This window comes from Zootermopsis nevadensis, unplaced genomic scaffold (assembly GCF_977971745.1).
Source record: "Zootermopsis nevadensis isolate Lab colony 2312 unplaced genomic scaffold, Znev_1.0 Znev_ptg000021l, whole genome shotgun sequence".
NCBI classification, from domain to species: domain Eukaryota; kingdom Metazoa; phylum Arthropoda; class Insecta; order Blattodea; family Termopsidae; genus Zootermopsis; species Zootermopsis nevadensis.
The window spans coordinates 22,353,733-22,371,459 of NW_028259153.1; the positions used below are offsets into that span (position 1 = coordinate 22,353,733).

The window sequence follows — 17,727 nt, forward strand, 5'->3', positions numbered from 1 at the left end:
CTTCGAATCCAGTGCCCTAAGACATGTTTAGTCCCTTCATTTGTTTTCTTTCTTTCTTCATTCCTCTCCTGTCTGCCATCTTTTATTTTTCGTTCTGTCTTTCAAAAAATGGTTTATGTTACAGTCAGTCACAATAACAAATATCAAATATAATTTTATAAATAAATATTGATACCAAATAAAGCTGTCAAAGTACTGAATACATATTCTAATTGTAATTTTTATTTATTTTATGTAAAACTAACTTTGACTTAATTGATTACGGTTTACGTATATTTCTAAAATATTATCAAAACTTATAATATCGATATATCTGTCCAGTAAAAGGACTTTCATCTGATTATGGATCTTTGCTATTACTTAATACACGAGATGCAGCGTAATCTTACCAAAAAAAAAGTTCTGAATCACATATATTTCTTTTAAAATTTGGCGATACACAAATATTAATGCGATATCAACACTGAAATATTCTTGGCTTTTGCACAATTATTTTTGCCTACTTTCTCATACACCCTTATCTGTGAGAATTTTTGCGACATCCGGTATACGACTGAAGCTGGTTTTTGTTATGACTCATCCCAAGACCGCAGCTGGAGCTCTTGGAGAACAGCTTCAACTTCGTACGCGACTGCCTCGTGGAATGCTGGGCAGAAAATCCGGAAGACCGCCCCGACTTCAAGACGATCAGAACCAAACTTCGTCCCCTCAGGAAGGGCATGTGAGTAGACCACTGTACTCCCACCTCAAACAGCTGGAAGGTGAGACCAACTGACACTTCGAAGGCGTTCTTCACGCCACATAAACAAGATAATTGTTGCACTAATGCGAATATATTTGCGCTTGTTTATACGCACGTGTATAATCGCAATCTCACTCCAATGTATAAGACGTAAGATATCCCTTCTGTGAATTTTACTTGTCAGAGGTAAAATTTAAGAATATTATAAGCCATTGGAAATGCTTTCAGGAAACCAAACATTTTCGACAACATGATGGCGATGATGGAAAAATACGCCAACAACCTGGAAGCCTTAGTGGATGAACGCACTGATCAACTAGTCGAAGAGAAGAAAAAGACAGGTGTGGTAATAATACTTACCGCTTTGTATCCCTGCCTCCAGAAACTTCAGATACCGCGGTTCCGTGCTAAATTGGAGAGAGTAAAGCTTAAAGGTCACGTGGATGTCGTTATACCAAGCAGATTACTGCAGCAGTGACACTTTTAACATTACGAAATCATGCGGTTAAAATATCGGTCGTCTTATGGACCATCGTGATTTAGGAAGTTCGTGATTTTCCTCAATTTATGCGCTCGGACGCTGGAAAAGTATCGATAAATAGGAAACAGTTGCGTCATTACAAATCTAAGCATTCTAGTCTGTGGAATTATAACAGGCTCCGACCACTTTATGTCCATTGGCGCTGAATGGACGTTGCGGCAGTCTGGTAAACACAACACACGGAAATCAAGGTTTTTTTTTTGGGACATTCTGTATTCAGTATCTTAACTGTTCCGTGTCTGTCCAACAGAGGCGCTGCTGTACGAGATGCTCCCGCGCTACGTGGCAGAACAGCTTAAGCGCGGAAACAAAGTAGAAGCAGAGAGTTTCGACTGTGTCACGATCTTCTTTAGTGACATAGTGGGCTTCACCGCCATGTCGGCCGAGAGCACACCATTGCAGGTGCGTCTTCAAGTCCCAGAACCAGTCTGGATATTGCAGCAATGTTAAAGTCTAGCCTACTCTGGTCACCGGAGTAATGACTTATCGCCCTGATGAAGGAGGCAAAAATCACCTCCGAAACGTCAGTATACTCTGGTGCAGTGGCCTGGAAGGTTGTCGTATTCAGACATTAAGATACTTAATTTGTGATTGACGAACTGGAAGTTGTTCGGTTTGATCCCAGAACCGTTCAAATACTAAACTTTAATGATAAGTGTCAGATGACAGAATCGAAATGATCACTGGAGCACAGCCAGCCTTTAAAATAGACGGTCGTCTTCTGAGTTCTTGGTCCTTGGAGTACGGTGTTTCAGAATCCCCTGCTGCCTCCATCTTCAGGGCTATAATAAGACGGACCCTGTCCATCGTACAGTGTGTGAATCGACAGTTGCCTTAAAGCGATTCATAGACGCATTCGATATTTCAGGTCGTGGACTTTCTGAACGATCTCTACACGTGTTTCGACTCTACCATTGAGAATTACGACGTCTACAAAGTCGAGACGATCGGAGACGCCTACATGGTGGTGAGTAGACACGACGCACTGGTCCTCCCGATGACAGAAATCAATTTTTTTTACGAATAGAGAGTCTAGCGGGGATCTATAATGAATGGAACGTAACTCACTTGAAGGTACTACCTCGGAGTCTTGTATATTGATTCTTGGGTTATTTAACAACGCTGTCTCAATTGTAGAAGTTAAATTTTAATACGAAAGGTAAGTATAAAATCTTGTATGTCGGTGGGGATAGAAGCCTTTATGTTTAGACACCAGGGGTTTCCAAATTTTCTGACAAATGGGACACTTACTTAAAAGGGTCTATGCGCTGTGGACAGTCTACCAAGGTCAAATTTTTAACAAAAGCACCCTGAATATCAGAGTGTTCTCCATTAAAGACGGATTGAGGAATTATTTGGGTAAATTAATTGTTGTTTTCGAGCCAGCATCCGTCTCGCGGGCCGTACTTTGGATATCCCTGTTGTAACCGTAAGTCAGCCGCCTACTGGGAAGTTAAACTTATCGTAGGATCCACTCAAGTGTTAATATAGTTTTGGTCATATATTTTCTTTCACGAGACAAGATGTGGTTTGTTGATTCAGTCTTTATTTGTTTAAAAACGCTGTTTCAACTCGCTAGGTCACGTAAAGTCGTGAAAGGTTAATTAGTGAAACAAATATTTGACAGGCGGTAGAAAAAATCGGTCGTGGCCTATTTTGTATTATTTTCTCACGCAAAGCCTCAAACAATCCGCTTTTTTCTCCGAGTTTCGAACACGGAGCGTTTCAGATGCGAGGCGTGAGCGCTGATGTTGGTCAGAACCGAAAGCCGCTGAGGAATTCTGATCAGAGAGTTCTAAGGCAGCGGCATCTCTTGGCCAGGAGATTCAATCAGCTGTCTCCTAAGACGAGCACTCATAAGTCAAGCGAAGTGCGACCTTGCGGTCCAAAAAAAACAACTCATTCCCTATCTGTGATGACAACGGACGGCGAATTGAGTAGTCGCTGTGGAAAGTTTAAATGGAAAAACTTCGTGCTTCTTTTTTTGTTGTTCAGAAATTTAACAGATTTACTACATCTTATTTCTAAATTCTTATCTAATGCTTCTTAATTAAAGAAAACTTTCAGAATGGAGTTGGAAGATTTTTTTTTATTCTAGTAATAGAGAAGCAATTTTCTTGGGGGTTTATTGGGAATTGATAAACTTGTAATTTTATACCAAAATTAAAAATATCTCCGTTTAAAATCATTTAGTTCATTCTACAAGGTTCAAATTATGTTTGTTTATTAATTGGCTTGTAACTCGAGAACGGATTTACCAATTTAAACTTTAGAATTTTCATTTTTATTTTAAATAGGCTATACTGTGACTCTGTAGATTGAACTAGAATAAGCATCACTGCGTCGATAATTGTTTTAAAGACTCATCTATGCTGCTTCCATCATCAGGATGTCCATGATAATGGAAGCAGAAACCACCTCCGAAACGTCAATAAACATCTATCAGACAACACAGCACGACACAATATCGCCACTGTCAGAACCTGAAATCTCGCCAATTTTTTTTTTTTTTTTTGTAAGTTTGTCGGAACGTTTGAGAAATTAAACGCCATAGTCTTTCGTGGTAGACTACACGTTGCACCGCTGTGTTGAAGATGTTGCCGCTAGTGCACGGCGACTGCTAATCTGTTCCGTTCTGTGTTCGTCTGTCTTCTACGAGTGCACTAAAATCCCTCCTCCTGTGTATTTAAGGGGAAATTTATTTTGTGCTACCAACTTGATATCTGTGTCTTTGAGATCTAACAAAGTTGAAGCAACAAAAGTTAGAGAAAAATGCAATTTGTGAAACTTCATAATTTTACACTTTTCAGCCGTTGATTCTCTTTTTGATCTGTTATCAGATTTGCTGTCAGCTTCTCACTAAGGGCTCTGCCCCATTTGGTTAGTTCTTACAGAATAGTCTGTGTTGAGCCTACGCAATTATGTTTATTTATATTTCGTAGCTTTACTCAGTCCCTCCCTTATTTTCTGGATATACACCGCAAACATTTGCTTTAAACTCCCCGTAAATCATAATTTAGAATTGAATATTGCAAAACCTATGCAGTTGCAAATGTGTCGTTAAACACAAAGCAACTCGACATTACATTATGGCTTTTATTTAAATTCCACACGTGACTCGACATTTTCGAACCGTGTCCGCGTATGATAGGATTACGGAACAAGCGTAATATTGGTGTTGTGGGTGATTAATAGCTCATCACCATAGAAGCAGAGTAGAGTATGTGACGTCATCAGAACTTATCATCTGAGGCCATTTATCAAAATGTCCAAGCACGTTATTGAGTTACTAGCCATGACGATTAATTATCTGATAACACGCAGTTGATAAGGTGACGCAAACACTTGCACTGAGTTGTAATTAAACATGGAACTGAAGTAGCAATGCAAACAGAAACCAGTAATTGGATCGACGGAACGGAACACAAGTATTGGTCTTCTGGCTCTTTGAAGTCCATATGAACGTGTCAGGAAGCTCTGCGCAGTTACGGATCAAAATTCTGCCTGCATTTTTTGTCTCCCGCCTCCAAATCACATGACCAGCCCAATTCATTGTCATAGATTTCAATAAAGTTTGGTACATGGTGTTTCTCTTTGGGTAATAATTTGCGGACCCCCAGTGGTCAGCGAACCACCTGTTGAGAAACACTGTCACTTTTTGGTGCCGGCGAATTAAAGTTTCCCTTAAACTACCCAAATTCTGACGTAGGGCTGGTACGTCTTTATTGTAACATCGAGCTGGGATTGATCGGGGTTTTTTAGAGCGTTTTGTCTGGCTGATCTTTCCCGTTCCTGGGAAGACGATTCCCGAGGGATGACGCGTGGCCTTAGTTCTGTTGTCTCCGCAGGTTAGCGGACTGCCCGTCCGGAACGGAATTCAGCACGCAGGCGAGATAGCATCAATGTCACTTCAGCTCCTGGAGGCGGTAAAGAGGTTCTATATTCGCCACCGGCCCACAGACAACTTGATGTTACGAATCGGCATACACTCGGGTAAGCTGCTTCTGTCCCTCGTCTTATGGGGGCTTCACCCCAAAGTGCCCTAAAGAGATAATGAAAAGAAACCTCAGCCTAGAAACCGCAAAACAACACAAGCAAATTTAGTCTAAAGAGTTCTCTTGACACAGATAGACGCCAAAGCTAGCCTAAGTAATACTTAATAATTCAGCCCGTACCGCGAAGAAAACACTACACTTCACCATTACTACGATCAACTGGTTAACGCTGTTTAAGGAAATAATCTCTGTTTATTATGGGAATCTTACGAAACACATAAATACAAAATGAAGAGTTATTGGCTCTTGAAATAAATGGTACATATAGTTACCACTAGGTATTCAGGTAAAATAGAGGGGACAAGGGGTTCTTACTCTGCGGGGTCCCTTAGAAGAATCTAGTCTCCATCCCTGGACGGAGACAAAATTTTAGCCACAAAGTATTACAGTCCACCATCGTTGATAACCTTTTTGAATGATGTTTTGTCGGGGTCATCTCCGTGCTTGACGAAAAAGTGTTACCCTGTGCAGGTCCGGTCTGCGCCGGTGTTGTCGGCCTCAAGATGCCACGTTACTGCCTCTTCGGCGACACTGTCAACACAGCCAGCCGCATGGAGTCGACGGGCGCACGTGAGTATATCAACACATTCACGAATTTGTTCCCCGCAAGTGACGTCTGCTTCAAATACAGATCTCGAAATGTGTGTCTGCGCAGCGCTGAAGGTCCACTGCAGCTCAGAGTGCAAGGATTTGCTGGACCGTGTGGGCGGCTACATCGTGGCCGAACGAGGAATTGTCCGCATGAAGGGCAAGGGAGATCAACGCACTTACTGGCTGCTGGGGGAGGACCCGGTGCACCGAGAACGTCGCTCTGAACAGAGGTCACGATTCTGGCGTAAATCGAGGACTCTCCCGGACAGCAACGGCTACCCTTGTGGCATCGGTCCACGGAGTTCTCTGAAGAACAGGCCCGCAGCTGCTCTTCCCCTCGCCCGTTGCCTCAGCCTAGAATCTCCAAAACGACTTCGTTTCGCCAGCGGGAATTTGCTTGAACTGCATCGGTACCAAAGAGACCCGCTACTGGAAGCCATAACAGACGACAGCCCCTGCAAGACGACTGCACCGCGTCTCCTTGAATCAGAGCGTTGCAGCTCATCTTGCCCCTGCATCAAGGTGCTGCCTCCAAGTATCAACTGCAAGAATAATAGTGTTCCCGTGCTGTTTCCCGCGGTCTCCAGTTCGGCTCCCGCGAGCCCCTTCAGCGATAGTGTTACCATCACGTCGTCCCCCTCTACCCCTCACCACGAAGGTGAGGAAGGCAGTTTCCTCTGTGACGAACTTGACAAACCCCTCCTGGAAACTACTGCAGAGGATGGTCTCCTTACTGACAGAGAGACGCCGGTCTAAAGGACGATGGAGCTAAGCCGATGAGCTCGTGGTGTAGACAAAGACAGACGATGTTTTGAGATGGCTTCCAGTCAGACACGTCATACATTGTTCTTCCAAGGACATGACGCGGTCGATTATGTTATCATGGATTTTTTCATAATTATTGTCGTATTATTTAGTGCCATATAATTTTCCGTGTTTGCCGTAAACTCAAAACTACGTTCACCGACAGTGGAACCTGATTGCAGAATGTTTTCGTGTTAGAGTAAGCGTGCAGAAACAGCAGCGAAGCCTGATTGCCATTGGATAGTTTCTCTGTCACGTGACATACAACACGAAATTTGTAGCCTGTGAAACAAAAGACGATTATGTCATGTGAAGACGGATGGATGTAAGAAATTGTTGCGTGAGAAGGACCACGTGATATGATTCTTTGTGTGTCTGACGATAAATTAAAACGTGGGAGTGCCTGGGCTGAAATATCCGTACAGGACTGAGAGTTGGTGTTCTCAGGGAATTTTATACGCGCCTCCGCGTACAGATTAATTTCCATCTGACTTTTTTTTTTTACACAAACGATAATTATGATTTAAGTAACACGATATATTAATGGAGACGACATTGCGTAAGTTCGTGACGTCAGGAACACGCACTGATCAAATGAACGTTAAGTCATCGAAGATATGTCCACCAATAACAGACTTACAGCAAGTTACAACACGGTGAATATTCCGACATACCATGTAAGTACCTGATTTGCAATTATAATTTTACAATCTTTCTGTTATCGTAACAAAGAAAAGAAAATTTAAACGGTGTAATTGTTCGCTGTTTTGAATGTAAATTGAAAATCTGAATGAAAAAAAAAACTGTAGCAGCGAAATCTACCGCACAGAGGCAGAACTAACAAGGGAGTAGGATTAGGGCACCTGATGTTAAGGGTTCACGTACTCTGCAGTCAGAAATTCCCTGGATTTTAAAACAAATTTACCGACTTCAGCTATTTTAAAACGAGTACGAATTTCGAACGAAGTGAAAGGATGAACTTGGAATGCACACAACTAGGACGAGTGTAAAAATACAATATACAGATGTCATAAATGATCCTGTCACAGTCTTCTTTTTACAAATTAAGAGGAGGAAACGAGAGATCACCCAGGCGTTGTTAGCCAATTAGTAGAGGCTTACACTGTGCGAGAGTCTGGCAGGCTGGAACTGCCACTGAAGCACAAATTGAGACAAAAGATTTTTTTATTTTTCGCTTTTCTTTCAAATTGTTAGCCGGGCTAACGCGGTTAACGTGGGCCCTCGACTCCTAGAACAGACAAAAAATCCATCGTAAAGTTAATCGATGCAAGGAACGCCTGGCAGAGACGCGAGATTGCATTGTGTGTGACGGGTGTCGGAACCGGAGGGTTGAGTTCTGAGCCGAGCTGTCCTAAATCACTGTGGAACAATACAGACGAGTTTAATTACGTTGTCAGACGTTCACGTGACGGGCAATTAGCACTTTCGATGCGATTTATACGGGCGACGCCCCTCTGACATTAATGGCGCGTCGTAATTAATGCTGGGGGCAGTGGAACTTGATAGCCACGCCAAACCACGCCGCTTTGAGCCGCGTTCAGACTTCGGCAATTTTAGACGTGATCGGGGTGAGAGTGGTCAGGCTAGCCAACTAACACGCTAATAAACTAAGTAGGTTTTAAGACTTTAGTTACCTACACAAGAATATAACTTATTAACAACTTAATTCTTCAATTTCATTAAAAAATATTCTTGGATATTATCCATCGTCTAGTAAATAAAATAACGTTTCGGAGATAGAGCCCCATCTCCGAAACGTCGTTTTACGTTTTATATTTTATTTACTAGACGATGGATAATATCCAAGAAAATTTTTATTCAATTGACTCTTCACCATCGTCAAGAAGTTTTAGATTTAATTCTTCACCTTCAGACCTGAAGATCTTTTAAAATATTTTTGGTCAGTGCAAACAGCAGATATCAGTGATCTTCATAATCGCCTCAGAACCTGAAATCTCACCAATTGATGGTAAATATCTGGCCTTCAGTCGTTTCAGAACACACCGACTCACAAGTCGAACGAAAAATTATTTCCGATTCCGATCTAGTAGCCCAAATGATGCATGTTTCTTTACCTCCAAGCCCTCCACACTCCTTCATGACGTACGTGCGTGGTGTTGAAACGAGTGTTAATCTTCAACATCCATTCCAGTGGGCATTGTCTGTGACCGCCCTGTTTGCCTGCCTAGGCGTCGTAAGACTGTAATCAGTGAAGTGCCCTGTCTTGAATTTCCTGTTATTTTACTTTGTGGAGTGATGAATTGATGACAGTAGGGTGCTGGGAGAAGGGAAAATAATTAAGAGTGGATGATGCCGTCAGCCTACCGCCTTTCTCTAGGACCGATAGTGTTTTGTCGAACAGCGGAGTGCCGAGATGGTAATCGGTCGCGTGTGATGCTGGCAACGGAGAAATATTGGTCTTGATCAACAGGTGGAAACGAGGAAAGGATGTAGAGAACAGAACACGAAAAATAAAAAAATTATGTGGTAATTTAATCACAAATCAATGTCACAGAAAATAGTTTTGACCGGATCGTTGTTAGCAGCACAGAAGTGTAGTATTAAGATGGCCGACTTACTTAAATCCTACAAAATGTGGTAGTGATAATGGGACATCTTATGAAATACAGGTGCGTAGATATTATTTTCGTGGTAAATTATTTTACAATTCGACAGCCACTGAAATAATAATGAAAGTCAGGAACGAGGTAAATTTTTTAGGGAAATTCGATGTCGTACATCGGATAAGATTTTTACTGGGTTACAAAGTTCAGATGTGCTTTCCTGTTTCCGGCGTTGAACATTGAATTACAAACACCAGGCGTTTTGTAAGTTTAGTTGTTATATCTTTTAGCTAATTAATTATTTTTTATATTAATGTTATCATGTGGGTTATTGTGCAATATTTTAGTTGAATACCACAGTTTTGAAGGAACGTGCTGCCTCAATATTAATTATTGAAGTGAAAACCTACAGCAGTTATTTGATTAATTGAATGAATTGATTGAATTGTTATTAACGTTCTTGCTAGTTAGTGACTTCGATTGTCAGATGGCTTGTTAGTAGAATGATTATTTAGTTTGTATGATAATTATATAATTGCTTTGCTCAGTAAGTTGCTTAGTGGCGAGTTAATTTCATTGTTAGTTTTTATATATTTAATGGAATAAACATACTTTTGTGGCTGTGAAGTTTCCCAGGCAATGCCCAGTCGTCCTTCTGGTAAAAAAAAAATTCTTTATCAGTGAACGCAATGTTTTTACCGCAGTGTTTTAAGGGGTTGAGCAATGATTTGGTGTTTTAAAATCAGTTAAAACCAGCGTTTCAAAAGATGGACATTCGTATTTCGGCATAAAAATATGTTATTCTGGTCCGTATAAAATTTTTCTCTAGCTGTTTTGTTATTCAGATATTCGTCTGCAATTCGATTGTATTTGTTTGTCTGGTTGGACTACAATTCCGATGTAGTAATGAACTTCGTTACTAGATGTCGCAACACTCGCATCTAGTTTAGAAATGTCCACGAGTGGCAGCAGCTGTGGCCCCCGAACTTTACCGAGTTGCACAGTCGGGTTTTAGTGTGTCATGTTGATGACTGCTTGGTGCTTGTAGTTTGAGGAAAGTTAGCGACAGTTTTGTTTGTGTGTCGACATAGGGAATGTGATGTTGGTTCGTTGTTAGATGATCCAACATGTGGTGAAAGCGGATAGTCTTTCGGCCACCATTGCTAACAGCTTTTAACCGTGTATAATATTCGGTCTTCTAGCAGTAATTCCGTTTGTGTTTTGTGTTGCCCAGGTTTTTTGTTTGGCACGTGTGTTTGAGTAATTTTACACAGGAGGGCGTGAAGTGTTGCTGCCTAAGTAGAGATGGTGTCGCTGGGTAAATAAAAACATGGACCGACGATCGGTGTTTCATTGTTGGTTAAATATATGCCGTTTGCTTTCCTTAATTACTTTTGGCTCGTGTGTTGGTGAAGTTTTATCTGGAGCATACTAAAAGGACAAAGTCATATCATTTGTTTTTCACTAGCCTTCTGAAACACCACACACTTTCTCGCATGGATTAGTGTTGGCAACGCATGCCAAAGCTTGCTTAAAGTGGCATGGGTTTGACCTTAATGACGACATAAGAACGTTGTTTGTTCATAAGGCTCAGTACGTGTTATGTGTCTGTGTGGATTCCAGTGTTTATGGTGATTCTGTTGTGACCATGGACTTCCAGCAGTTTTGTGACTAGTCAGTAGGACCAAAATATCTTTCTTGTGTTTTTGTGCGTCATCAGGAACTCTTAGTAAGTGTTAGAAGAACTTACCACTTCGTTTGGACGCATGGTAAGTAAGTCTCTGCATGCATGTGAATTATGTCGCCATTCCACTGTGGTCTGAATATTTATTGCTTGCTTTTGTAATGGTAATATAGTCGAGAATTTTATAACGTAGGATTTATCTCTTTTAGAACTAAGTTCTTTGGAAGAAACCATTTATATTTTGTGTAGTGATGCTCTTTTTTTTACAAAAAAGAGTAATGGAGTCGTTATTCATAAAAACAGTTTATTAGTTTTGTCGTGTTCTCCTGTCCGCCTTGCTTCTCTTCTTCGTTCATTATCTCCTTTTGGTCTTTTCCTTTTGAATTTATTTCCGCATTATCATTTCGTTTTACATCTGTCAATCACTGTCCTATTATTGCGCCATTTCAGAACCAGCCCTGCTGTGAATTTGCCACCCGAGTTCCCCCACGGTCTCTGAAGCTTTGACTTAATAATTTAAGTTATTTTTGTGTGTTATCTGCATAAAATCCGTCGATTATGTCGGATGTGTGGCTTTATATGCGTGTTTAACGTCTAAAGTTGTCTGGGTACTTGATTTTCGTTTCTCACCGAATCAGTACATTCGGGTTTTCTTTTTGCGTGTTACTCTAATAGAAGTTTAGAAGTGTTCTTAAAACCGGTTATTGTATAGAAACTTGATAAATGACATAAATATAATTAGTCTGTATATATAATTGAACGTTCAGAGTATTTAACCAGATCAAATTAAAATAAGTTTTGCCTTCGCACAGTATATCCATGGCTGCTTTGTAACAGGTGGATTTGTATCTGCAATGAATGTGCATCCAGAGCAGTGAAAACGCGAAGAACGTAGTGACCCCACACTTTTCTTTTTAAGATTAAGGCGCAAAAATCATAATTTGCTCGAAAATGTGTCTGTAAATACAATGTTTAAATCTCACGTATTTGCAGAGTTGCTTCCGAAACAATACAGCATCGGTTAAATGACCCAGAGTTGCCAGACGACAGTCAATTGTTCCTCTGAACAGGTACTACATTCACACGTGTCTGTAACTAATTGTGTGCAATTTTTTTTCATTGGCACTTTTACTATGTTTTCCTGATTCCATTTCTTTTGTTGTATCTTACGTAAAATGTCTTTGGTTTGACTTTTATGCTTCTGAGTATTGCTCTGCTACTGATTTTCTAGTTAAAATGCTTTATTATTTGTTTGAAGTTGTGTCTTTGTTGGCCTGAGTTAAGTGTAACATGTTTGTCCAAAGCACGAATTTCTGTATTGTCAGAGGTCCAGTTGAGGGCTTTTCTGAACACGGTAATGAACCTTCGAGTCCGATAAAACACGGAGAATTTCTTGACGAGCTGAGTACCGTCAGCTTCTTATGAAGGCCTTGAAAATTGTGATTCCGTTTGGCTGAAACCAACAATCACCAGCGTTTAAGTTTGTCTTTATGGTTTCGTTTGATTCTCAGTACCAACAGCAGTTATGTCTTTAAACAGCGTTAACCAGTTGATCGTAGTAATGGTCAAGTGTCGTGTTTTCTTCGCGGTACGGGCTGAATTATTAAGTATTACTTAGGCTAGCTTTGGCGTCTACGTAAATTTTTCTTTTGCTTATGGATTATCGGTGTCAAGAGAACTCTTTAGACTAAATTTGCTTGTTTTGCATGCGGATTCTAGGTTAATGTTTTCAGTTATGGTGTGGAGTTACGCCAGGACAGTTTTGCTAAGAAGAACTGGTTACATAACTTCTCAGTTACTGCTGTCGAACAACGTGAAGTTAACACTGACTCACATATGACAAGTCTAAAACGTCGTATCATAGCCGGTTTTAAATAGCGCGTAATGTGTCCTGACCACGACAATTGTACGGGGAAGTACCGTGGTATGGATTTTTTTAAAAAAATAATCTTAATGATATGTTCTTACGCCATAAGACTGTGCCAGCTTGCAACCATGTTTATGTTATGTGTGTGACATTTCATGTATCCTCTGGCGTGCAAACATTCAGACAGACGGAAGGACAATCAGGTGGCATTTTAAGTACTGGACTCTCTTTGTACATCTGTTTAAACCTTTGAACTGATCGGAGGATTTTGACGAGATTTGATAATATTTGATGAACTCGTATGTGTCATCCATCACTTTTTTTTGTGACTTTGGAATACCTGGAAATGTTTATCTGTTAAAATCTCGAGATGAGGTTCGTTTTATGGACAGTTCTTTCACTGAACTAGATTTGTGTGATGAGAAAGTTTTATGTAAATATGCAATAAATAGCAGTCTGCTTCATTTTCGCTCTCGCCTTCCGTTCATCGCCTGCCGTGGGTTTATTACGCTTTCCGCTTGTATATTTATCTCTTTAGCTGCTCGCCGAGAGATGTCACCCCGAAAGAAGTCCACACACCTGCTCAGAACATTAGGCGAAAAAGAAATGTTTTAAAATGCCTTTGGGGGCGAGTCCATTCGAGGGGTATATGCCCCTTTAAAGTACAGTATCTAGCAGCCGGACGACTGCAGGTGGGCTTGCGTCCCGCAAGTGGGTTTTATTAAATGAAGTGTTACAACTCTGTCAAACATTAAGAGAATAATACTCTAAAACAGTGCCAGTGTGTTATTCTGCCACAGTTGGCAGTTCTGTTTGTCATGATGTAACCAACTTAGCAGACATTATGTGTATTTGGAATGTTGTAACTAACCCTTTGAAACAGAAGCTTATTTTTAATAATATTTAGCCAGTAGTAAATTGCTTGTCAAAAATTATAGAAAAATCTACAGCAATAATCACTCAATCATAAATATCTTCCCGTAATGCCCATAGTCCCTTACCAACTTCACCATGGTAACGTTATACGATATGATGCTTTCGCGGTGACTAAAGTCAATAAGCCCTGATGATGGGAACAGAGATGGTGCCCGAAACGTTGATGTTTTCCTGTAACCAGTTTACGCAGCCTGAAATATCGTAACAGTAAATGATAACCAATTTTTCCCTTTGCTCAAGGAAGTCTTTGTACCATAGAGTTATTTTTATATTATTTATTAAGTGTTCTGTCTGACGACAGGTCCATATGAACAGGATCCTTCGATCCTTTTCTCGGACTGGGACCTGTTCATATACGTTCTTGGCAGATGATCCAGGAGTGGTTTGCCATTGCCTTCTTCTGTGTGTGAATGGAGTAATTGTTGGGATGCCACGGAGGAAAACTCCGTGTTGCCTAGACCACGGCCTTGCTCAACACAAGTTATAAATTCGGACACCGCCGGGAATCGAACCCGAGACCCCAGGATTACAACCGCTAGACCACCGTGGCACTTTATAGAGTTATATGGTTAATTAATTCGGTTATTGTCAGTGGTATTTCGACTGGATCCGCCACTGTAGCTACTAAAGTCTGCCGTACGTCTCCTGCGAATGCGGACAATGACTGCATAGCCAGACTTGCTCGCTGTATCTCTCTTACCATCCCAGAATTACTCATGCATGTCTTTGAATTGAAACAAACCCTGACAGCACAATTATCTGTGGTCCTCTCTGTGGTAGAGCTCCTTGTCTCAGAGCGTCCCCAGGAGACGAATGCTTGCTTGTCAGTGTCAGAATTACCTAGTTTTAACCTGCGTTTCGTATTTCATAGTGAAACCAGTCATGTTTTATCTTTTGTTTCTGTCTTGTGGGATTGTACAGATGGTTCACAGGCCCTAAACGATTTGGTAATTAATTAAAAATAATTAATTTAATTGAAGTAGTGTGTGCCTTTCTCTTCAGACGCTGAAAGTCGCTCAGCTAACCAATAAGTATTTAATGTATTATGAAATCCAGCACATGAATATGTCCTGAACCAACTTAATCCAATAATTTGGTTTATTATTGCCAAATTCGGTGATACTGTGATAATCCCCCGAATATGTCTGGTTTCTGTTCATTTAAAACTTTTATTCAGAGGGAGATGATTTGGTCGAAATGTGACATGCTCTTCAAGAAAACAAATGAAGGAATAAAAGTCAAGCGGGAAGGAAAGGGTAAGTTTATTTGTGCTGTTTCAGTTTTTCTCCGTATGAACGCTGGGACAGAAGAGACTGCGAATTGATTGCTGTCTCCCCCTGTACTTACCACTCTGACATCGTATTCAGCTCGTTACGAAATAGCCCACAGTAGCACCTGCAAATCGCAATGAACTAATCCGGAAGCTGTCCCTGCCAGGTGGAAAATGGCGCCCTCGCCCCCCCCCCCCCCCCCCCCCGGCAGCGATTTCCGTTAGTGCCATCCTGCAGATCGCGTCGAAACTGTTTGAAGTCGCTCGTTCTGATGTGTGACCCAATTTGAGCTGAATGGATTTGTTGGGCGGATGGGGTGGGTTGTTACCATGGCCCGCCGGGACTGCAGTTATTACAGTATCTTAAGGATTCGCGAAGCACGACGTACCCTGCCCGTCATGTTTCCGGGCGTAACCAGTTTTCGTAGCGACCATATCGTTGGCACTCTTGCTTCGTACTCGGGACGTCCCGGATTTAAATTTCAGCCATGAGGCTGGCAGTTCTGACTGAGATTTCTGTCGTTTTCCTCAGTCGCTCCAGGCAAATGCCATAATAGTGCCTTTTAGTAGGATTTGAGGTTTTCACATCGATGAGTATGAAGATTTCTGTCTTCTGGGTTGTTGCGCTGTGTAGTCTGGTCAATGTTAACCAACGTTTCAGAGGTCATACTGCCTCCGTCATCAGGGCGATGAGTTATCGCCATCTTCCTAGTACGCCACTGCCGCTTCCTTCCGTATCCTTTACAGTTCATCGTTCACCAGTGGTCCCATCATTGGACGCTATGAGCTATTGAAAGCGTTGTTAAATAAACCACATCACGTGACCTCCAAGAGCGAATTAATCTGTCACGAAGGTTTAGTGGACCCTCCCTTAGGAAATATTCTGCATCTTAGTTTATTTGACGAGCGATGATTTCCTTCGCCGTCAGCCGAGTCAGAGTTCCACGAGTACACGGCGTATTTTTATATTTCAGCTCTGCTCGACGTACACGTCGTGTTTCTGTCAAGTCATTGCGTCTCGCTTGTCAGCGTCGCGACAAATGGCATCTCAGCCTGGGAGTTATGCTTCCCGTTGGGCGTTTGAAGTTTTAAACGGGGTGTTCAGGGCGGACCTGTTCAACATTACAGACAGTAAACGTCTGAAGCATGTGACATTTTATCTCGTGCACGTCCATCATAAAATAACAGCGCTGTAGATAAATATATTTTTGATGAAATTGATTCAAAAAGGTTTTCAGAAAAATATTACTTTTAGAGGCGTTTTAGAGATGCTTGCTGCCTGAAAGAGTAATGTCACTCGCTTGGATGAAATGATAATACTAAAATGCGTGTTAGAAAAATTAGGCGTGAGGCTGGATTAGGACATGGGCCGATGGTAGGCTCTTGTGAAGACAGTAATATATATTTGGGTCCCTAAGAGCAGAGAATATTTATAAGCTGGCTCACTGTAAACGTTTTGAAGACATTCCTCACACATGGATTTGGATTTTAGGCGTTTATTACGATATAATATGAGTGAAAAAGTCGTGGGCCCGTGTCTGAGGCGTTTTACCTACGGGGATAAGCAAGCTGCATGGCCGTGGATTATTGTTACAAGATAATGGGAACCACGGCCTTGTGATCCTGGGGTCTCGGGTTCGATTCCCGGCGGTGCCCAAATTTATAACTTGTGTTGGGCAAGGCCGTGGTCTAGGCAACACGGAGTTTTCCTGCGTGGCATCCCAACAATTACTCCATTCACACACAGAAGAAGGCAATGGCAAACCACTTCTGGATCATCTGCCAAGAACGTATATGAACAGGTCCCAGTCCGAGAAAAGGATGGAAGGATCCTGTTCATATGGACCTGTCCTCAGACAGAACACTAAATAAATAAATAATGGGAACCGAGGAAAGAACATACTGCCTCCATCTTCAGTCCTGAAGATGGAAGCAGTACGTTCCTTCGAAACGTTTGTGTCCACCGAGAAGTTCGCACGGCGGAAAAGAACCTATGTGGTGAGTTTTAACATTGCAAATGCATACGTAAAACTTTAAGGTAATCCACGCCTGGGTTTACAGCCACGTGGAAGAGATTTAAATACGCCATGTCGGTATAAAAAATGCCTATCCGTTAACAGTGACTGGCTGGAATTTTCAGACTGTTTGTAATCAGTAACCTGGCAACCAAGGACTCCGCATGCGATGAATAAAAGAAAGGAGGATTCATTGAGGTCCGGTTTTGCATGTCGTGACCAGTAGAGCTGAAAGAGTAGCGTGAGAAGTCATTCGGTCGAAGCCAGACAGCTTGCCGACTGACAGAAATACAATTCAGAGCCTCCAGCCCTGTTGCCGAGCGAACCTAATTGGCCATACTTGTTATGTTCCTCTCGGAGGGAAATTTAACGCCCGAACGAGTTTTATTTCCCTGTAACAAGAGTTTGAACGCCTTTTCCAGTCCTTTGACGAAGTGGCCTGATGATGCCTGAAGAGGTAACAGGCTTTATGTGGACTCTTCACGACTTAGGATCGTAGGTGAACGCATTTGCTGAACGTCGCCATTTGATAAAAGACCACAAGTGAACGCCTGACGTTGTTTCCACAGTACAGATGATAGTAACACAAAAAATAAAAATATCCGACGGTTCCTTGTTAAAACACGACGTGTGTGTT

At 41.6% G+C, this 17,727-nt stretch overlaps 2 protein-coding genes across 6 annotated transcripts in view; both read left to right on the plus strand.

Moving 5' to 3' along the window:
- Nucleotides 1-6,686, plus strand: part of LOC110838352 (guanylate cyclase 32E) — a 107,240-nt gene extending 100,554 nt beyond the window's left edge. The window contains exons 17-23 of the mRNA XM_022081466.2: nucleotides 587-721; nucleotides 971-1,083; nucleotides 1,534-1,685; nucleotides 2,152-2,250; nucleotides 5,132-5,276; nucleotides 5,810-5,908; nucleotides 5,994-6,686. Coding sequence (XP_021937158.1) covers nucleotides 587-721; nucleotides 971-1,083; nucleotides 1,534-1,685; nucleotides 2,152-2,250; nucleotides 5,132-5,276; nucleotides 5,810-5,908; nucleotides 5,994-6,685 — 1,435 coding nt within the window. The 3' untranslated portion in view covers nucleotide 6,686. The remainder of the gene's footprint in view (nucleotides 1-586; nucleotides 722-970; nucleotides 1,084-1,533; nucleotides 1,686-2,151; nucleotides 2,251-5,131; nucleotides 5,277-5,809; nucleotides 5,909-5,993) is intronic.
- A 621-nt stretch (nucleotides 6,687-7,307) lies between these two features.
- Nucleotides 7,308-17,727, plus strand: part of LOC110838351 (receptor-type guanylate cyclase Gyc76C) — a 95,364-nt gene continuing 84,944 nt past the window's right edge. For 3 of the 5 annotated variants that reach the window (XM_022081464.2, XM_022081465.2, XM_087352971.1), the window contains exon 1: nucleotides 10,313-11,087. The gene's annotated coding sequence lies outside the window, so the exon portion shown is untranslated. Of the gene's footprint in view, nucleotides 7,411-10,312; nucleotides 11,088-17,727 lie in introns of those variants that run through there. The other 2 variants (XM_087352970.1, XM_022081462.2) reach the window with 2 other exon arrangements.